At 50.5% G+C, this 23048-nt stretch overlaps 1 protein-coding gene across 1 annotated transcript; it reads right to left on the bottom strand.

Annotated features, from left to right (window-relative positions):
• Positions 1-6673: 6673 nt before the first annotated feature.
• On the bottom strand, positions 6674-7377 carry LOC147092052 (uncharacterized). Its single transcript, XM_085975610.1, has one exon. The coding sequence runs from the start codon at positions 7370-7372 to the stop codon at positions 6674-6676; it is 699 nt and encodes a 232-aa protein (XP_085831736.1). The 5' UTR covers positions 7373-7377.
• Between the last annotated feature and the right edge of the window lie 15671 nt (positions 7378-23048).

Below are 23048 nucleotides of genomic sequence, written 5' to 3'. Positions count from 1 at the left end.
AATTTGGAAGCTGCTGGCTGTGGACTGTGAGTGGTGGGAAGGGGTCCACCGTACGCCATCGTAACACTTTTAAGGTGGCACTGAAAATCTAACCCCAGCAGGACGGCAGCGCAGAGGTCGGGCAGGACCAGAAGTTTAAAATGATCGTACACAGTCCCGTCTACTACGAGTGTCACCACGCAGTAGCCGCCGATGTCCGCCGACTGGGACTCGGAGGCCATAGAAATCCGCTGGTGTGCAGGCAGGACTGGGAGAGAGCAACGCCGCACCGTGTCGGGGTGGATGAAGCTCTCCATGCTCCCAGAGTCAAAAAGGCAGATTGTATCGTGACCATTTACCTTAATATCCATTGTGGAACTGGCCAGCTGGTGCGGTCTCGCTTGGTCCAGTGTAACGGATGCCAGCGTAGGGGTTGGTGTGTCGCTGCGGGTATCAGATGAGGCGGTGTTGGGGGCCTGCTGCGTTCCGGCTGTCATCCAAGATGGCGGTGTCCATGATCCCCATGTGGCTGGAGGCGTCCAAAATGGCTGCTGTACCGGTGGTTCGCACATGGCCGGGGAGGCCCAAGATGGCGGCCCGCATGGCCCACACGCGGCGCTGCTGGGTTTCGGGGTGGCTTTGGCCCTGAAGACACTAGCGTAGTGTCCCTTCTTCCCGCAGCCCGAGCAGATCACGTTTTTCGCCGGGCAGCGCGCTCTGGTATGTTTTGCCTGGCCACAGAAGTAGCATTTCTGGCCTTGGGGCACTGCTGTCTGGCCTTGGGACACTGCTGCGGTAGTTGGGCCATTGCTGGGGTGTGGCTGGGGTGGCACGGTGCTATGAGGCGGTCCTACCGTGTCCCAGGCTGTCATTCCCCGCGGCGTCCACGGTGCAGAGGAGTAGGCATCCATGCCTCGGTAGGCTGCATCCAATGATAGTACGAGTTCAGAGGCTTTGTTGAGGTCGAGGTCACTCTGCTCCAACAGTCGCTGTCGAGTGTAATTGGATCTGTGGCCCGCTACAAAAGCGTCCCTGATAAGTTCCTCTGTGTACATGGCGGCCTTTACATCCTTACAACCACAGGCCCGGCCAAGCACAGACAGTGCCTGAAGGTATTCCACGGTCGATTCCCCAGGTTGTTGTTTACGACTCCCCAGAAGGTGCCTGGCATACACTTCGTTCACTGGGTGCGTGTACTGGTCCTTGAGGAGCTTGATAGCGTCCGCGTACGAGGTCGCGTCTTGGATGACCGAGTACACTCGGTGGTTCACTTTGGAGGTCAGGACATCCAGTTTGTGCTCGTCCGATTTGATTGCTGCGGAGGCGGTCAGGAATTTTTCGAAACACTTAAGCCAGTGAGTAAACTTGGTGTATGAGTCCGCCTCCCGATGATTTAAGTCCAGGCATGCTGGTGTGAGGATTTTCTCCATTATAAAAATTTTGTTAATAAAATTGATGCGCTATCAATTACTCATAAAAGACTGAGAGTTAAGAGAGTAAATAAAGGCTATTATTAACAAAAGAATGAAGGTCTGCCTCGAGTGGTCGACCGGTCCAGAAATACAAAGGGCTGGGGAGCAGTCACCTTTATACTAGGACTTGTGGGAGGAGTCAGCCGAGGCATGTCCAGGCATGTACACAGTGGAATACAAACAGTGGTTTACCACACTATGTTTCTATGTTTTGTGTATATCCAAGGCTGAGATAGATAGATTTTTTGGAATCATGGGGAACCTAGGGATATGGAGATCGGGCGGGGAAGTGGGGTTGAGGTCAATGATCAGCCATGATCTTATTGAATGGCGGAGCAGACTCAAGGGTCCATGTGGACTGCTCCTGCTCTTGTTTCTTATCTTCTGATGTTCTAAATAAGATCTTAGATGGTCATCTTCCTCATCTCCACTTTCCTGCACTATCCCCATATACATTGACCCCATTAATATTGGAATTCTATCGATCTCTGTCTTGAATGTACTCAACGACTGAGCCTCCACAGCCCTCTGGGGTAGAAAATTCCAAAGATTCACCACCCTCTGAGTGAAGACATTTCATCTCATCTCAGTCCTAAATGGCCGACCCCTTATTCTGAGAATGTGACCCCTTGTCCTAGACTCACCAGCCAGGGGAAACATCCTCCCTGCATCAACGCTGTCAAGCTCTGTAAGAATTTTGAATATTTAGATCACCTCTCATTCTTCTAAACTCTGGAGAATATAGGCATAGTCTACTCAATCTCTCCTCATAGAACAATCCAAGCATCCCAGGAACCAGTCTGCTGAACCTTCATTGGCCTCCCTCTAAGGCAAATATATCATTCCTTATGTAAGGAGACAAAACTGTACACACTTCGCCAGGTTTTTATCTCACCAGGACCCTAAGACGTCTTCACTCCTATACTCAAATCTAATAATAAAGGTCAATATTGCATTTGCTTTCCTATTTGCTTGAAGCACCTTCAAGCTATCTCTCAGTGATTCATGTACGAGAACTCCCAGGTCCCTCTGTACACAAACATTTCCCAATCTCTCAGCATTGAAAAAATATTCTACTTTTCTGTTTTTTCCTACCAAAATGGATAACGTCACATTGCTCCACATTATGTTCCATTTGCAATGTGCTTTCCCACTCATTTTACTGTCTAAATCACTTTGAATCCTCCTGGCATTGTCCTCACAACTTACAGTCCCACTCAGGTTTGTATCATCAGCAAACTTGGATATATTACATTTGGTCCCCTCATCCAAATCATTGATGTAGATTGGGCTAGCTGGGGCCCAAGCACTGATCCTTGCTGTACCCCACTAGTTACAGCTGCCAACCCTAAAATTACCCGTATATTCTTACTCTCTGTTTTCTGTCCGTTAACTGATCTTCAGTCCATTCTAATATATTACCCCCAATCCCATGAGCCCTAATTTTGTTTAATAAATTGTTTTTGGCTAGTTATCGAATGCCTTCTGTAAATCCAAATACACCGCTACCACTGGTTCACCTTTTCTATTCTGCTAGTTACAACCTCCAAAAATTATAACCGATTTGTCAACCACGATTTCCACTTCATAAAGCCGTATTGACTCTGCCCAATTGTATTATTGGCCCAGAAATTCGGGTCGGCATCTTCCCGTGGGTACAAGCCCTCGACCTGCACTGACATTGCGTGCCAGCCGTTGAGCTGTAGGGCCCAGTGGCAATCCGATCCGGGGCCTGGCCCAGCTATCGGCGCGCAGTGCTTGTGTATCCCAGGGGTGCAGTTAGTTCGATGCATCCCCTGTGATCACATGGGCCATGGAGAGCCAATCGGAGCAAGGAATGCTCCATTCATAAGTCTGACAGGAAATGCTGTCAAGACTTATAAATACTACGGCCCCAAAATAGCAATAAATCTTCAAATTTTTAAAATAAACTATAAATTACATGAAATAACTATTATAAACAATAATTTAAATTTTTGAAAAAAATAATTTTATATTCTAACGGGGCTAAAAATAAACTTAGCTTGCTTTAAAGTATTTAAAATAATAGACCTGTGGAAAAAATGTTTTAATTTTCATTAATTCACCACTTACCTTGTAAAAAGCAGGTTTTTTTCATTTCTGAATTCTGCAGGCTGACCCTCACGGGAAGACCTGGAAAAAAAACCTAAGTTTGATGCGCACGCGCAGCCAAACCCACGCACACGTTCGACCTCTGGACCACTTCTTTCAGGGGAACAGATGTGCCGGTTTCCCGCGCATGCACAGTGCATGCAGGAAACTGGCACTTCCATTGGGCCCACGTGTGAGTACCCCATGCGTACTCACCCGTGGAGATCCGAATTTGTGGGCCATTATTTTTAAGTGCCCTGTTACCACGTCTTTAATAATAGATTCTAGCATTCCCCCTACTGCTGGTGCCAGGCTAACTGATCTCCATTTACCCGGTTTCTCTCTCCCTGATTTCATAACTAGTGGGATTACCTTTTCTCACTTTCGGACCTAGGGGTCAAAGGAGCGTGATCAGGAGTCGGAACCCTGGCGAATTTCCCCACTCTTTAAACCAGGGGTCACTGGACAGTGCTCAGGATCAGGAACCCTCGCTCAATCCAACCTTCCCAAACACAGGCGACAATGCAAAATGATCAGGAGCAAGAACCCTGACTGACTCCACTCTCTATAAACCAGGGCCCAGTGGACAGTGATCAGTTTCAGGAAACCTGGCTAATTTCCCCTCTCTATTCATAAGGTGTCACTGGACAGTGAACAGGAGCAGGAACCCTGGCTGATTTCCATGCACTATAAACCAGGGCTCACTGGACAGTGATCAGGAGCAGAAGCCATCTTAATTAAACAAGTGGTCACTGGACAGTAATCAGATGTGTTTTTATAAGAACCTGGTAGTTTCATGGTCACCGATACTGATACTAGTTTTTATTACAGATTTATTTAATTAACTGCGTGTCTCTGGGCGGTGTTGTGACAAGAACGGAGCTCCATCTCCCAGGATGCCCAGCGAGTTGGACTCCTCCCCATAGTCCAGGTAGCTTGCTCGAGGGGCACTATTTAAATGGATCCTCACCAATAACTCGCCCCTGAAAGGGTTTTGCAGTTTGAGTGGCTGTGTGCTACTTCCTGCAACTGCAAGAGGTTGCTTCAGTTATGTCAATTTAATTGAGGATCAGTGAGTATTCTGGCAGGTAAAAAACGTCCTCATCATTTTTGAGGGGCATCAAACTACAACACTTGCTATTAGTCATGGCGACTGTACTGGTAGTCTAGCTCGCCATCCAGCTTCTACGGCGAAGGGAGCAGAGGCAGAGAGATAGACGGGACCATGATCACAGCGATAGGAGGAGGAGGGCCATCAGGGATCTCAACAGGATGCCTTACCATCCATGGTCTTCCGACATCAGTGCTCCTACCTTCAATTAAGCAAGGATCATTGTATTCGGAGGGTTCGCTTCACCAAGGAGGTGGTTACAAATCTCAGCCCATCGCCTGCAACCAGACCTCCAGTCTCAGACCAGGGAAACTGCAGCTCTCCCAGTGTCAGCCAAGGTCACCGTGGCCCTCAATTTCTTCGCCAGAGGATCCTTCCAGTCTGCAGCAGGAGACGTAGCTAAGATTGCACAGCTCGCCATCCATCGCTGCATCCGGGAGGTAACTGAGGCTCTCTACACCAGGACAAGGGATTACTTTGGCTTCCTGATCACCAGAGAGAATCAGGACCAGCTTGGCTGTGGCTTTGCCAGGATGGCGCTTTTCCCCATGGTGCAGTGCACCATCGACTGCACCCACGATGCTTTGCCGGTCCGGCATAACAATCCTGAGACCTCCCGTAACATCAAAGGCTAGCAATGACTTAATGTGCGGTTGGTGTGCGGCCACACACCACAAATCCATTATGTCAATCGCCGCTATGCTGGCAGCAGCCATTTTGCCTTCATCCAACGCCAGACCGGCGTGCTAACACTCTTCTAGTCATCACATCAAGCTTGCGGGTGGCTGCTCGGAGACAAGGGCTAGCCGCTCTCCACCTGATTTATGACTCATCGCCACAACCCCAACATTCATGCCCAGCACTCATATAATGGGAGCCGTGCTGCCACCAGTAACATCATCGAGCAGACCATCGGCTTATTGAAGCAGCGGTTCCGCTGCCTTGGCCGCTCGGGAGTAGCCATCCTGTACTACGCTGAGCGGGTGTCCCATTTCGAGGTGGCCTGCTGCATTCTCCACAATTTAGTTATCATGAGAAGGCAGCTCTTGCCAGCAGGGATTGCGGGACCACCTCACCATGAGGATGAGGGAGAGGAGGAGTAGGTGGAGGAGGAGGAGGAGGCGGAGGAGGAGAAGGAACAGGAACGGGAGTGACGGTGGAGGCAGTGAGACAATCGGCCTCGTGGATGCACTGTACGTGACCAGCTCATCAGACTCCGATTCACATGAAGGAAACCAGAGATCCCCGTAGTTCACCACATCCCCATCATACAATCCCTTACTCATGGTGGATCACAGCATCCTCCTGTGTGCAAGGGTGAAATGAGAGAAACCAGGAAAGATTACAAACACAAGTAATAAATGTATCTATAAGTATATCACACATATTTACATACATACTATTAATCAATCACACGTGCACAATCCCTTAATGCCTGGCGTTCATGTGCCTTTTCCTACTCTGGTGCTCCTATGCAGTGCTTCCCTAGTGGCTGTTGCACGGCTAGTGGAATGCTGCTCAGTTACCATGCCATGGTATGGAGATGCCGGTGTTGGACTGGGGTGGACAAATGTAAGAAATTACGCAACACCACGTTATAGTCCAACAGCTTTATTTGAAATCACAAGCTTTCGGAGCGCTGCTCCTTCGTCAGGTGAAGTGGAGAGATGCATAAAAACACAGCTTATATAGTCAGAGAATAATGTCAGATGTTTACAGGTAATCTTTCTAACTGCCATTTATCACACCTCGGCAGAGAGTTAATCACAGCAATCAAAGGTGTAAATGGTGTCCAAACAGGTCTGTCAGGAAAACATTACATCAAAGAGCAATGAGGTGGGGTCACAAGGGGTCAAATGTTGCAGATGCTGGGGTCTGTATGAAAAAAAAAGAAAAAAATATTTTTTTTTGCTGGAAATCACAGCAGGTCCAGCCGCATCTGTGTGGAGAGAACAAGCCAACGATGACTCGAATCTGGATGACCCTACGTCAGTTGGGGTTACATGTAGCATGACATGAACCCAAGATCCCGGTTCAGGCCATCCTCAAGGGTGCGGAAATTGGCTATCAATTTCTGCTCGATGATTTTGCGTTGTCGTGTGTATTGAAGGCCGCCGTTGAGAATGCTTACACGAAGATCGGAGGCAGAATGTCCTTGACTGCTGAAGTGTTCCACGACTGGGAGGGAACACTCCTGCCTGGCGATTGTTGTTTGGTGTCCGTTCATCCGTTGTCGCAGTGTCTGCATGGTCTCGCCGATGTACCATGCTCCGGGGCAACCTTCCCTGCAACGAATGAGGTAGACAACATTGGCCGAGTCACATGAGTATATCCCATGTACCTGGTGGGTGGTGTCCTCACGTGTGATGATGGTATCTCTGTTGATGATCTGGCATGTCTTGCAGAGGTTGCTGTGGCAGGGTTGTGTGGTGTCATGGTCACTGTTCTCCTGAAAGCTGGGTAATTTGCTGCGAACGATGGTCTGTTTGAGGTTAGGTGGCTGGTTGAAGGCGAGTAGTGGAGGCTTGTAGATGGCCTTAGCGAAGTGTTCGTCATCATCGATGACATGGTGAAGGCTGTGAAGAACATGACGTAGTTTCTCCGCTCCGGGGAAGTACTGGACGACGAAGAGTACTCTGTTGGTTGTGTCCCGTGTTTGTCTTCTGAGGAGGTCTATGCGATTTCTACACGATAACATCAACAAGTTCCATCCCACCATCAAACTCACCATGGACTATTCCTCAGAATCAGTTTCATTCATGGACACACGAATCTGCATCAAAGACGGACACCTCAGCACTTCACTCTACCGCAAGCCCACGGACAACCTCACAATGCTCCACTTCTCCAGCTTCCACCCTAACCACGTTAAAGAAGCCATCCCCTATGGAAAAGCCCTGCGAATACACAGGATCTGCTCAGACGAGGTGGAACGCGATGGACACCTATAGAAGCTGAAAGACGCCCTCGTAAGAACGGGATATGATGCTCGACTCATCGATCGCCAGTTCCGAAGGGCCACAGTGAAAAATATAAAAACAGATAGCAAGAGTTTCTACAGCTATATAAAAAGAAAAAGGGTGGCTAAAGTGAACATTGGTCCATAAGAGGATGAGACCAGGCAACTAGTGATGGGGAACATGGAGATGGCAAAGACGCTGAACAAATATTTTGTAGCCGTCTTTACAGTAGAGGACATTAAAAATTTCCCAACACTGGACAAACAGGTGGCAATGGGGGTGGGGAGGAGCTAAACACGATTAAAATCACTAAGGAGATGGTACTCGGTAAAATTATGGGACTTAATGCGGATAAATCCCCTGGACCTAAATGGCCTACATCCTAGCGTCTTGAGAGAAGTGGCGGTAGGGATTGTGGATGCATTGGTGATTGTTTTCCAAAACTCGCTGGACTCAGGAAAGGTCCTGGCAGATTGGATAACTGCTAATGTAACACACTTATTTAAGAAGGGTAGTAGACAAAAAGCTGGAAACTATAGACCAGTTAGCCTAACATCTGTGGTTGGCAAAATGTTGGAGTCCATTATTAAGGAAACAGTAACAGAGCATTTGGATAAACATAATTTAATAGGACAGAGTCAGTATGGTTTTATGAAGGGGAAGTCATGTTTGACAAATTTGCTCGAATTCTTTGAGAACGTAACACACAGGGTGCATAAAGGGGAACCAGTGGATGTAGTGTATTTGGACTTCCAAAAGGCATTTGACAAGGTTCCACACAAAAGATTACTGATCAAGATAAAAAGTCACGGGATTGGGGGTAATATACTGGCATGGGTGGAAGATTGGCTATCTAACAGAAAACAGAGAGTTGAGATAAATGGTTCGTTCTCCGGCTGGCAATCAGCAACTAGTGGTGTTCTGCAGGGATCAGTGCTGGGACCCCATCTCTTTACAATCTATTTTAACGCTTTGGAGGAAGGGACCGAGTGCAACATATCCAAGTTTGCCGATGATACAAAGATGGAGGGAAAGCAGTGAGTGAGGAGGACATAAAAAACCTGCAAAATGACATAGAGAGGCTAAGTGAGTGGGCAGAGATTTGGCAGATGGAATATAATATTGGAAAGTGTGAGGTTATGCAGTTTAGCAGAAAAAATCAAAGAGCAAGTTATTATCTAAACGGAGAGAAACTGCAAAGTGCTACAGTACAAAGGGATCAGGCGGTCCTGGTGCATGAAACACTAAAAGTTAGTATGCAGGTGCAGCAGATGATCAGGAAGGCCAATGGAATCTTGGCTTTTATTGCAAGGGGGATGGAGTATAAAAACAGGGAAGTCTTGCTGCAGTTATACAGGATATTGGTGAGGCCACACCTGGAATACTGCGTGCAGTTTTGGTTTCCATCTTTAAGAAAAGATATACTTGCTCTCGAGGCGGTTCAGTGAAGGTTCACTCGGTTGATTCTGGAGATGAGTTGGTTGACGTATGAGAAAGGTTGAGTAGGTTGGGCCTCTGCTCATTGGAGTTCAGAAGAAGGTGAGGCGATGTTATCGAAACATATAAGATTGTGAGGGGGCTTGATCGGGTGGATGCGGTGAGGATGTTTCCACTGATGGGTGAGACTAGAACTAGGGGGCATAATCTTAGAATAAGGGGCTGCCCTTTCAAAACTGAGATGAGAAGAAACTTCTTCACTCAGAGGGTAGTGAATCTATGGAATTTGCTACCACAGAGAGGTGTGGAAGCTTCAACGTTAAATAAATTTAAAACGGAGATAGACAGTTTCCTAGCAGATAAGGGAATTAGGGGTTATGGGGAGAGGGCAGGGAAGTGGATGTGAGTCTAGATTCGGATCAGCCATGATCCTACTGAATGGTGGAGCAGGTCCGAGGGGCCGTATGGCCTACTCCTGCTCCTACCTCTTATGTTCATATGTTCTTATGTTCTGAGCTGTTTCTTACACAAATGGTTGTTTAGCGTGTTGGTGCTGGGAATGCCGTGCTTTTACATTTTATTATTTATTCAATGCGATTGCTTTATTCAGGCTGGAATATTCTTTGAATCTCTGGCATCAGTACTGTAATCGGGTTAATGTTTTCATCCAACAATTAATGATCCCTGAATTAGGCCGACCACTGGCATCACTTTCGGGCAATGGCTAGCTTTAGTGTTTCTCGTTGAGGTAATTGATACTGGAGTAGTTTCTGGGGGGTGGGTCAATTTTAGCCGAGGCATAGAATATAAGAGCAGGGAGGTCATGATGGAGCTGTCCAAAACGCTGGTAAGGCCACAGCTGGAGTATTGTGTGCAGTTCTGGTCGCCACACTATAGGAATGATGTGATTGCTTTGGAGAGGGTGCAGAGAAGGTTTACCAGGATGTTACCTGGGTTGGAACACTTCAGCTGTGAAGAAAGACTGGACGGGCTGGGGTTGTTTTCCTTGGAGCAGAGAAGGCTGAGGGGGTACCTGATTGAGGTATACAAAATTATGAGGGTCATAGATAGGGTGGATAGAATGGAACTTTTCCCCATAGTAGAGGGGTCAATAACAAGGGGGCACAGATTCAAGGTAAGGGGCAGGAGGTTAAGAGGGGATTTGAGGAAAATCCTTTTCACCCAGAGGGTGGTTGGAATCTGGAACTCACTGCCTGAAAGGGTGGCAGAGGCAGGAACCCTCACAACATTCAAGAAGCTTTTGGATGATCACTTGAAATGCCATAGCATACAAGCCTATGGACCAAAGCTGGAAAATGGGATTATATTAGACAGGGCTTGATGGCCGGCACAGACGCGATGGGCCAAAGGGTCTCATTCTGTGCTGTATAACTCTATGACTTTATGGCCTAGAAATTCAGTCTGGACACTTTTGGGGCGCTAAAGTCGGGCGCTCGCTAAAGTTAGCGCCCGCCGGAAAGTGTAGGCCACATCGCCGAAATTCAGTAGAGTTGGCCCTAAGTTTGGCCGAGCGCTGAAACTGGCGTTGAAATGCTGTGTTCCGGCGCTAAGCCGGCGATGCGGCCTAATAACGCCGAAGCCGGGCGCAGCGCAGGTACGGTCATGTTTTGATTGACAGCAGACACCCTGACGCCGGCCAGCTCTTAAAGGGGGAAGGGTCAACTTTGACTGCTGCCACGCCCTGCATACTGGAGCCCTGCAGCTAGGCCTCAGCACTACTGGTGTGCCAAAATAGCGCCTGGATCAATGGAGAGGGCCCGTGAGCGAGCGCAGCGCTTCTCAGAGCATGCTCTGAGTGTGCTCATTCATGGTGTGGAGAAGAGAAGAGAGATCCTGTGCCCGGACAGTGGCAGGACGGCTCCCAGGAGCCAGTACAGGAGAGCCTGGGGCAAAATCGCCCGCAGGGTGTCATCCACCTATGATGTCCCCAGGAGTGCGGACCAATGCCGCAAGAAGTTCAACGACCTCACTCGGATGGTGAAGGTGAGTACCCTTTCCAGTGTCCCCCTCATCCTTGCATGTGCACCTCACATTATGGGCAAAGGGACCTCAAAGGCCTAATGGGCAGCCCTCCCCCCGCAGCAATGGCACTTGCATGTTCATCAATAGCACTTTCTGCACTTAACACACTGGCCAAGCTATTCCACCATGGGAGGCAGTGCACACAGCGACAGGGCACCACACTGTACTTAGAGGCCGTCCTTTCTCTTGCAGGCCAAGCTGGCGAGCAATGTAAGGAGCCAGGCTGTCACTGGTGGAGGCCGTCCCGAATACCAGGCGCTCACTGATCTGGAGGAGAGCGTGGCACGACTCATGCGTGGCTGTGTGACAGGCCCTGTCACGATCGGCGAGGCGGACCCTGTACTGGTAACCACTGGTAAGGACATGACCAGTTGCACCTCTCTCGTTGCCCTCGCGCTTCAGATCTACATCCTTTCCCACTGACTGACAAATGCACATACTGCACCACTCAGGCCTCCCTCGCTGACGGCCTGTCCTCACTCTAAAGCTACTCTTGCGCCTTCCTGCTTTCAGCTGGTGAGGAGGAGGTGGTCCCTGAAGCGCAGAGAGCCAGGCCCTTGGAGGAGGAGGACGTCGAGGACCAGGAGGAAGGCGGCACATCGGGGGAACCCTCCTCCGCGCCAGGGGATGGCAATGGAGGGGAGACGTCTGGCCTGCAGGAGAGCCAGGCAGAGGTGTTGGAGGGGAGGGCCTAAGTTGGTCCCAGTAGGGTGTACGCACGCGGGAAGGGTCCGGCAGCACACCAGCCTTCTGCCCAGAAGGGGGAGGTGTTGGAGGGGAGGGCCGAAGCTGGTCCCAGTAGGGTGGACGCACGTGGGAAGGGTCCGGCAGCATGCCAGCCTTCTCCCCAGAGGGGGGAGGTGTTGGAGGGGCGGGCCGAAGCTGGTTCCAATAGGGTGGACGCACGCGGGAATGGTCCGGCAGCACGCCAGCCTTCTCCCCAGAGGGGTGAGGTGTTGGAGGGGAGGACCGAAGCTGGTCCCAGTAGGGTGGACGCACGCGGGAAGGCTCCGGCAGCATGCCAGCCTTCTCCCCAGAGGGGGGAGGTGTTGGAGGGGAGGGTCGAAGCTGGTCCCAGTAGGGTGGATGCATGCGGGAAGGCTCCAGCAGCATGCTGGCCTTCTGCCCAGAGGGGGAGGTGTTGGAGGGGAGGGCAGAACCTGGCCCAAGTGGGGTCGATGCATGCGGGAAGGGTCGGCCAGCTCAGCGGCCTTCTCCCCAGAGGGAGAGTCTGCCCTCCAGTCCGGACACGGTCCTCGCCCAGGAGGTGTGCGTCCTCGATGAGATGTCGGCGGCGTCTGAGCGGCGCCACCAAGAGTTCATGGGGGTGGTCGAACAGATGCCTCACGCCATTGAGTCCCTGGCTCAGAGTGTTGTGGCTTTCGGGGAATCACAGGCCAGGGGGTTCGAACAACTCACGGCAGCGCACGACAGTGGTGTCCAGCAACTGGCCGCAGCGCACGACAGGGGTGTGCAGCAACTCGCGGCAGCGCAGGACGCGGGTGTGCAGCAACTGGCGGCAGCGCAGGACACGACTCGCGAGATGAGTGGTGCCGTCCACACACTGGCAGAGCTGATGTGGGCACATACCAGGGCAGTTCGGGCACTCACTTCTGCCACACTCGCTGTGGCACGGAGGCATCGCCATGGCACCCGCCGCCCTGCTGCAGCACAGCGGTCTGGCCTCCCCCAGATTGCTGCGCTTGCTACACTGCCAGCCCGGCCGAGTGCCAGTGCCTCTGGCGAGCAGCGCGCACCTGCCATCAGCCAGCTTGCCCCCAATGGAGCTGCCGACACTGCCACTCCCCCAGCCAAGTTGCGACGAGCTGCTGCTAAGACTGATGGTGCCCAGCCACAGCTGCAGCAGTCAGCAGCCGGCCCCTCCCGGGCCAGGCCTCATCTAGGCCGACCCCCAAGGGCATCTGCCGACACGCTTTGTGGCCCTCATGAGCCTTCCCCCAGCCTCGCCACACCCGCAGGGCCCAGGTTGAGGCGGAGCAGCAGGTTGGCCAGGGGCCGGAGAAGCCTGTCTAAGGACTCGCCCTCTCGGCACACCCATTAGAGTGTGGTGAGAGCTGTTTCTTTTATATTGGGGGGCTTGTGTTGTGGGGGGTATTATTTTGTTAAGGCCGAGGATCAAGGCATTTTTTGTTTTCATGGGGGTGTCTCTGTTGTGGGGGGGTGGGCTTATTTTTGTAAGGCCGCTGTTGAAGGCCTTTTGGATGGGCCAGTTTTGTTAATCCTCCCCAGGTTTTGGGAGTGACAGATGTTTGTGACTGTTTTTTGGGGGTCTTGTCTGTTTTTCTGTTTCATGTGGGAAGGGCCCTGAGTTTGTGAAATAAAGCTTTTGATTTATTCAGCATGTCCAGGTGTCATGTTTGAAGTGGTTGTTGCGTTAACCGGCTGAGGGCTTGCGGAGCGGCTGCCTCAGGTGCGTTCATTGCCACAGGCCATTCCCTGACAGGGGGCCTAGAAGTGTCAATCAATAAGCCCCCGGCGGACGGCCCTTGGCCCTTGTCGCTCCCTCCTGGGCTGGTCCTCCTCCTCCTCCTCCTCCTCCTCCTCCTGCTCGTCCTTCTGAGGTGGTGGTGCAATGCCAGGTGGCAGTGCCTGAGTCCTGCGGATAGCCAGGTTGTGCAGCATGCAGCACACGACGACGAACTGGGAGTCTCTATCCGGCGAATACTGAAGAGATCCTCCGGAACGATCCAGGCAGTGGAACCGTTGCTTGAGGACACCTATCGTTTGCTCGATGATGTTCCTTGTGGCTTGATGGCTTTCGTTGTATGCCTCCTCCGCTGGGGTCCTGGGCGCGCGGAGCGGGGTCATGAGCCATGTACACAAAGGGTAGCCCTTGTCCCCGATAAACCATCCCCTTGGTGGAGGCTGTGCCTCGAACATGTCAGCCACAGTAGTCTGGCGCAGGATAAATGCATCGTGGCTGCTTCCTGGGAAGCGGGCATTGACAGCTAGGATGCGCTGCCTGTGGTCACACACCAGCTGTACATTTAGGGAATGGTAGCCCTTCCGGTTGCGGTAATCCTCAGCATTGTGGATAGGTGCCCGCATAGCCACATGCATGCAGTCAATGGCGCCCTGCACCATGGGGAAGCCCGCGATCCTGCCAAATCCGACTGCACGCTGCTCCTGCCTCTGTCGGGTCATTGGGAAGGAGATGAATTGGTGTCTCCTCGCGTAAAGTGCACCGGTGACCTGCCGGATGCAGTGATGCGCGGCGAACTGGGAGATGTTCGCTATGTCCGCAGCAGCGGCTTGGAAGGAGCCGCTTGCATAAAAGTTCAGAGCCACCATGACCTTCACTTCCACCGAGAGAGACGTCCTGCACATCAGCTGTGGACGCAGATCTGTGTGAAGCAGCTGGCAGATCTCTGCAACCACCTCCCTTCTGAAGCGCAGCCTCTTCACACAATGCGCCGCAGTCATGGTGAGATAGGACACCTGCTGCCGGTATTGCCTGAGTGGGTAAGGCCTACGTTGCCGAAGCCTGATGGCCCCTCTGCATCTAGGCATGGCTGGCCCTCTCTCACAGCGTCTGCGAGCCCTTCGCACATAATGCTGCAACTGAGGGTTGGCCCCCTATACAGCCCCCATAATAAAGTTGAGAACAGATAAATCACAATGAATCAAATGTCAAAGCACTGGCCAGAAGCCAAAAATACCTCTCCTATGTTGTCCCAAATCTGTAACCTCCATCCCTTGGTCTCTGTCCAGAAATCCAAAGCAGTAAAGTCATTGCAGCAAAATGGCTGGGCTTTATAGGTCAGTGTAAGTGCCCTTTAATTTGCGCTCCCCGAGGCCCACAGGGCCTCTTTTGCGTTCCACCTCACAGTTCTTAGCAGCACCACGCCCACATTGGGCAGGCGCCACTGAATTTCCGGTTTGGGGCGCACAAACAGCGTTGCGCGACGATATGACGTCATAAGCTGCGCGCGCACCTGAGCGGGCGCAAACACTTTGCGCCGGCGCTAAATGTCAACTGAATTTGGGCGTCGGCGCAGATCGGACTGCGTTCAGGCGCTAAGTGTCTAGCGCCGGAAATATAGCCCTTTTATGGCGTTAGCAGCTGGCGCAACCCACTGAATTTCTAGGCCTATGACTCTATGACATGTGTTGTGTTCGGTCCAGACAGCAGATGAGATGCAATAGTTCAGCACAGACCAGAGAGGATGCCTGGAACTGTACTGTTCGTTGAGCTCTAACTCAACAGGCCATAGAATGTTCCTGGGCCCATCCTGCTCTGTGTGGGTCTCAGCAACATATCAGGTGAGATCAGCTAACAGACCAGAGGCCATGGGATGATCGTGGGCACATCCTGCACTGTGTCGGGCTCAGCAACATATCAGGTGAGATCAGCTAACACACCACAGGCCATGGGATGATCGTGGGCTCATCCTGCACTGTGTGGTGCTCAGTAACACACTGGTTGATAACTGCTAACACACTACAGGCCTGGGAATGATCCTGGACCCATCCTGCTATATGTGGGGCTGAGTAGCACACCAGCTGTGATCAGCTAACACACTACAGGCGTGGTATATATACTGGGCCCCTCCTGCTCTGTTTGGGACACAGTACCACTCCAGTTCATAACTGCGAACACACCACAGGCCTGGGAATGATCCTAGGCCCACACTGCTCTGTGTGAGGCTCAGTACCAAACTGGGTGAGATCAGCTAACACAACACAGGCCGTGGAATGATCCGAGGCACATCCAGCACTGTGTGGGGCCCAGTGCCACACTGGATGAGATCAGCTAACACATCACCTGCCGTGGGATAATCCTGGGCCTATCCTGCGCTGTGTGTGGGTTCAGTACCACACTGAGTGAGAACAACAGATATACCACAGGCCATGAATGTAGAATGTTTCCTTCCTGCTTGGTGTGGGGCTCAGTTATGCACCAAATGAGAACAGCTAAGATACCACAGGAGAGGACTTGATGCTGGGCACAGCCCATCTCCAAATGAGAATAACAGGCACACCACAGTACAGGGAATGATCCTGGGCACTTCCTTGTCACTGGGTGGTGCTCAGCACCTCACCGAATGAGAACAACTGCAGTACAAAAGGCTGGGAATGGAGTCACTACTACAGAGAATTGAATCTTCATTACTGAGACTGCCTCCCGCAATTTAGCAGGTCAGTTTACCTGTCATAGTCTGAACTACATTTCTTAGGGTTGTCCGGTCAGTGAGATTGAAGATTCAAGTGCCATTGATTGAATTTTTGGATTGCCTTGATTGTTCATTCTCAATATCTCTATTTAAATATAATAACCGTGAGTGGGAATAGTGCCTCACGCTGCTGTGCCCACCTGACTTGCACTAATAGGATCATGTAATTTGTGCGTCTCAGTGCAGTTTTCCTTTGTATGCAAGTCAGGCATCCAGTCAAGCAAACAGCAGCTGCTCCAAGAGCAGCAGAAATCACAACTTCTCACAAAAAGTGCGGCCATATATAATCGTTATTGGGACTGAATATGATTGTTACCTTACGCCATCAACCTTTTGTAGTCAGTGACTGTTTATGGACGGTCTCTAACTGTAAATATCTAGTCCACTGCATGTCTGCTTTTCTCCCGCCTGTTTCAGGTATCAACCATATTGTTCTGAGCTGTTTCTTACACAGGTGGCTGTTTAGTGATGTAAGTGCCGAGAATGCCGGGCTTTTAGCTTTATTTTTATTAAATGTGATTGGCATCAGATACACACCAAAGGCTGGGAAATGAACCTAGGCCCATACAGATCTCTGTGGGACTCAGTAACACACAGGTTGATATCTTCTAACAAACCACAGGCGTCGGAATGGTCCTGGGCCCACCCTGCTCTTTTGGGGCTCAGTGCCACAGTGGGTGGGACCAGCTAACGAACCACAGGCTGGTGAATGTTTCTAGGCCCATCCGGCTCTGTTTAGGGCTCATTACCACACAGGGTGAAATCTGATAACACATAAATCCGGTGGATTGATCCTGAGCCTGTCCTGCTCTGTGTGGGTCGCAGCAGCAGTACCCTTCCTTTGCTGTGTGTGGGTTTGAGGGTTTGAGTGCAGCAGCAAATGCGAATAACAGACATACCACAGGCCGGGATTGCAGCCTGGGTTCATCCTGCTCTTTGTGCGGCTCAGAATCAAACTGGGTGATACCGGCTAACACAACTCAGGCTGTGGAATTATCCTGGGTCCATCCTCCTCTGTGTGGGATTCAGCGCCACATCGGTTGAGATCAGCTAACACAATTCAAGCCTGGGATGACGCTGAGCCCATCCTTCTCTGTGTGTGGTGCTCAGTACCACACCAGGTGAGAGCAGCCAACACATCACAGGCCGGGGAATAACTATAGGCCCATCCTGCTCTGTGTGGGGCGGTGTACCACACACGGTGAGAGCAGCTCAATCATCATAGGCCGGAGATGGAGCTTGGGAACTTCCTGCTCGGTGTGTGACTCGGCACCACACGGGGGAAATCAGCTAACAGAGAACAGGCCGGGACAGATCCTGCATCTTTCCTTTTCTGTGGGGTTGAGCACTACACCGGTTCAGATCTGTGAACAGCATCTGGTTCATTCCTGCTCTGTGTGTGGGGCTCAGTTCCTCACCGAATGAGAATAACTGATAACCACACGGCGGTATGGAGCCTGGACCCTTCCTGCTCTGTGTGTGTGGTTTTGTACCTCACGGAATGTGAATAACTAACATAGTACAGGGCGGGTATGGAGCCTGTGCCCATTCCTACACTGTGTGTGGTGAACAGAATCACACCGGCTGAGATCAGGAAAAACACAACAGGACAGGGAATGATCATGGGGCCCTTCCTGCACTTTGTAGAGCTCAGTATAACACCTACTGAGAATAACAGACATATGGAGCCTGGGCCCTTCCTGCTCTGCACGTGGAGCTCAGTCCCTACCCGAATGTGAACAACTGACATACCACAGGCTGGGAATTGCGCCTGGTCCCAAACTGCTCTGCGTGGGGTTGAATACCACACTGACTGATATCAGCTAACTCACTACCAGCACTCGAATGAAGCTGTGCCCATCCTGCTCTGTGTGCGGCTCTGTACCTCACCAGGAGAGATCAGCTAACACACCAAAATCTTTGGATGATTCTAGGCTCATCTTGCTCTGTGTGAGACTCAGTCCCACGCTGGGCGTGATCAAATAACACACCACAGGCAGTGCAAGGTTTCTGTGCCCATCCTGCTCTGTGTGGGGCTCAGTACCACGCCGGGTGAGATCAGCTAACACAGCACAGGCCGTGGAATGATCCTGTGCCCATCCTGCTCTGTGTGTGGGGCTCAGTAACAAACTGAATGAGAACAGGAATACCACAGGCCAGGAATGGAGACTGGGTCATTCAAGCTCTATATATGGGGCTGAGTTCCTCACCAAATGCGAAAAACTTACATGCCTCAGGACAGGGAATGATACTGGGCCCTTCCTGCACTGTGTGGAGCTGAGTACCTCAGGGACTGAATATAACAGACGTACCACAGGCCGGGAATGTAAACTGGGACCTTCCTTCTCACTGAGAGGGGCTCAGTACCCCACCGAATGAGAACTACTGACATACAACAGGCCGGGAATGTTGCCTTGGGCCTTTCTTCTCTGTGAGTGGGGCTCAGTACCTCACTGAATGAAAACAACAGAAATACAACAGGCCGTGAATGGAGTCAGTACTGCAGAGCATCGAATCTTCATTACTGAGCTGCCTCCCGCAGTTAAACAGATCAGTTTACCTGTCATAGTCTGATCTACATTTCTTAGGCTTGTCCAGTCAGGGAGTTTCATGATTGAAGTGACATTGATTGAATTTTTGGATTGCTTTGAGTGTTCATTCTCAATATCTCAATTTAACTATATTAAACATGAGTGGGATTAGTGTCTCACGCTGCTGTGCCCACCTGACTGGCACTTATAGGATCATGTAATTTGAGCGTCTCAGTGCAGGTTTCCTTTCTGTGCAAATCTGGCATCCAGTCAAGCGAACAGCAGCTGCTCCAAGAACAACAGAAATCACCACTTCTCACAGAAAGTGCGGGCATATTTAACTGTTATTAAGATCGAAGATGATGTCTGCCTTACGCCGTCAACCTGTGTGGTAAGTTAGTGTTTCTGGACTGTCTCTTACTGTATAAATATATATTCCAAGGTATGTCTGCTTTTCTCTCGTCTGTCTGATGATTCAGCCCCATTGTTCTGAGCTGTTTCTTACACAGATAGCTGTTTAATGATGTCAGTGCTGAGAAATTCCTGTTTTACTTTTAGTTTATATTCCATAACATTGCTTCATTCAGGCTGGAATATACTTTGAATCTCTGGCATCAGTAATGCAATCAGGTTAATGTTTTCATCCAACAATTAATGATCACTGAGTCAGGCCGAGCACTGGCATTACTTTCGGGCAATGGCAACCTTTAGGATGTCTATTTGAGTTAATTTATACTAGAGCAGTTTCTGGCTGGTGGGTCAGTTTACATGTGTTGTGTTCGGTCCAGACAGCAAGTTGAGACGCGATAGCTCAGGTTAGACCAGTGAAGATGCCTGGAACTGTCCTGTTCATTGTGGCTCTGTAACTCACCAAGCCATGGAATGATCCTGGGCCAATCCTGCTCTTTGTGGGCTTCAGTATCACACCGGGTGAGATCAGCTAAAACACCACAGGCCGTGGAATAATCCTGGGCGAATTCTGCTCTGTGTTGGGTTAAGTACCACACCAGGTTAGAACAGTTAACACACCACAGGCCTAGGATTGATACTGGGCCCATCCTGCTGTGCAGGGTACTCATTACCACACTGGGTGAGATGAGCTAACACACAACAGGCCTGGGATTGATACTGGGCACATCCTTCTCTGTATGGTACTCAGTACCACAATGCTTGATATCTGCGAACACATCACAGGCCGTGGAATGATCCTGGCCCCACCCTGCTCTGTGTGGGGCTCAGTAACACACCGGGTGAGATCAGCTAACACATCGCAGGCTGTGGAATGAAACTGGGCTGAATCTGCTCTGTGTGGGGCTCAGTAACACACCGGGTGAGATCAGCTAACACACCACAGGCTGTGGAATGATCATAGGCCCATCCTGCTTTGTGTGAGGCTAAATTGCCCATCAGCTGACATCAGCTAACACATCGCAGGCCTGGATATCATACTGGGCCAATCCTGCTTTGTGTGGGACTCAGTACCCCACCGATTGATAAATGCAAACATACCACATGCCTGGGAATGATCCTAGGCCCATACATTTCTGAGTGAGTCTCTCTAACACGCCAGGTGTGGTCAGCTACCACAGCATAGACCGGGGAATGATCCTTGGCCCATCCTGCTCTCTGTTTTGCTCAGTACAACGCTGGGTGGGATCACCATCCCACCACAGGTCAGGGAATGTTACTGGGCCCAGTCTGCTCTGTGTGGATCTCAGTACAACACTGTGTGGGATCACCATCCCCCCACAGGTCGGGGAAAGTTTCTGGGCCCATCCTGCTCTGTGTGGGGCTCAGTACCACACTGGTTGCGATCATCTAAAACAGCAGAGGCTGGGGAATTCTGCATGGCCTATACTGCACTGTTTGTGGAGCTCACTGAGTGACAGCAGCTCACTCAGTACAGGCCGGGATAGAAGCGGCCTCCTTTCTGCTGTGTGGGGCTCAGCACTACACCGGTTCAGATCTGTTAACAGAGCCTGGGCACTTCATAATCTGTGCATGGGGATCACTAACTCACTGAATGAAAGCAACTGATATACCACAGTCCGGGAATGGACCCAGGGCCCATCCTGCACTGTGGGTGGTGCTCAGCATCACTGCTGGTGAGATCAGGGGAGACACCACAGGACTGGGAATGATCCTGGGCCCTTCTTGCTCTGTGTGTGTTGGGCGCCGTGTATCACCAAATGTGAACAACTGATATACCACAGGAGAGGGAATGCTCCTGGGTAATTCCTGCACTGTGTGGGGCTCAGTACCTCACCATAGGAGGATAACAGACATACCACAGGTCGGGAATGGAGCCTAGGGCCTCCCTTCTCTCTGTGTGGGGTTCAGTTCCTCACCAAATGAAAATAATAGACATACCACATGCCGGGAATGGAAGCAGGGTGCTTCGTCCTCTGTGTGTGGTGCTCAGTATCACACCGAGTCAGATGTGCTAACATACCGCAGGACAGGGAATGATTCTGTGCCCTTCCTGCACTGTGTGGAGCTCATTACTTCACCAAATGAGAATAACAGGCACACCGCAGGCGTTAAATGGAGCCTGGGCGCTTCTTGCTCTTTTTGGGGGCTCAGTACCTCTCTGAATGAGAACAACTCAAACATCACAGGCCGTGAATGGAGCCTGGGACCATCCTGCTCAGTGTGCGGTGCTCAGTATGACAAGGGGTGAGATGCGGAAAGCACCACAGGACAGAGAATGAACCTGGAATACAACAGGCCAGGAATGGAGTCAATACTGCAGGGAACCGAATCTTCATTACTGAGCCTGCCTCGCGCAGTTAAACAGGTCAGTTTTCCTGTCATAGTCGGATCTACATTTCTTAGGGTTGTCCAGTCAGGGAATTTGATGATTGAAGTGACATTGATTGTATTGCTTTGAGTGTTCATTCTCAACATCTCTATTTAAATATATTAACCATGAGTGGGAATAGTTCCTCACGCTGCTGTGTCCACCTAACTGGCACTAATAGGATCATGTAATCTGAGCATCTCAGTGCAGGTTTCCTTTGTGTGCAAATCAGGCATCCAGTCAAGCGAACAGCAGCAACTACAAGAACAACAGAAATGTCCACTTCTCACAGAAAGTGCAGGCATATTTAATTGTTATTAAGATCGAAGATGATTTCTCCCTTACGCCATCAAACTGTGAGGCCAGTGAGTGTTTCTGGACAGTCCCTAACAATGTAAATATACATTCCACCCTATGACTGCTTTTCTCCCGTTTGTCTGATGATTCAGCTCCATTGTTCTGAGCTGCTTCTTACACAGGTGGCTGGTTAGTGATGTCAGTGCTGAGAATTCCCTGCTTTTACCTTTTACTTTATGTTCCATTTGATTGCTTTTTTCGGGCTGGAATATACTTTGAATCTCTGGCATCAGTAATGTTAGCGGGTTAATGTTTTCATCCAAGAATTAATGATCCCTGAATCAGGCCGAGCACTGGTAACAATTTCGGGCAATGTCTATCTTTAAGATTTATATTTGAGTTAATTAATACTGGAGCAGTTTCTGGGTGTTTCGTCAGTTGATAACTGCAAACATACCACAGGCCTGGGAATGATCCTAGGCCCATACTGCTCTGAGTGAGTCTGTAACACACCAGGTGAGATCAGCTACCACACCACAGGCCGGAGAATGCTCCTGGGCCCATCCTGCTTTCTGTGGTGCTCAGTAACACACTGGGTGGGATCAGCATCCCTGCACACACCGGGGATTGTTTCTGCACCCATCCTGCTCTGTGTGGGGCTCAGTACCACATTGGGTGGAATCAGCTAAAACTGCGCAAGCTGGGGAATTTTCCTCAGCCTATCCTGCACTGAACATACTTTGGTTCTGTCTTCACAAAGGAGGACACAAATAACCTCCCAAAGATATCGTGGAACATAGGGTCTAATGAAAGGGAGGAACTGATAGAAATCAGTATTTGTAGGTTAATAGTGTTAGGGAAATTGATGGGATTGAGGGCCGATAAATCCCCAGGGCATGATAATCTACATCCTAGTGTACTTAAGGAAGTGGCCCTAGAAATCGTAGATGCTTTGCTGGTCACCTTCTAAAATTCGATAGACTCTGGAACAGTACCCATGGATTGGCGGGTAGCTAATGTTACCCCGCTGTTCAAAAAGTGTGGTAGAGAGAAAACGGGGAATTACAGACCGATAAGCTTGACATCGGCAGTGGGGAAAATGCTAGAGTCC

This window comes from Somniosus microcephalus, unplaced genomic scaffold (genome assembly GCF_052327205.1).
Source record: "Somniosus microcephalus isolate GS21.2 unplaced genomic scaffold, FLI_Smic_1.0 unresolved_chr2, whole genome shotgun sequence".
Taxonomy (NCBI): domain Eukaryota; kingdom Metazoa; phylum Chordata; class Chondrichthyes; order Squaliformes; family Somniosidae; genus Somniosus; species Somniosus microcephalus.
The sequence above is the reverse complement of the archived record's forward strand: the minus strand, read 5'-3'. Positions and strand labels throughout refer to the sequence as shown.

Excerpts from the sequence above, each read along its gene's own strand:
- LOC147092052 (XM_085975610.1), bottom strand. The coding sequence starts at position 7,372 with ATGTTATCGTGTAGAAATCGCATAGACCTCCTCAGAAGACAAACACGG.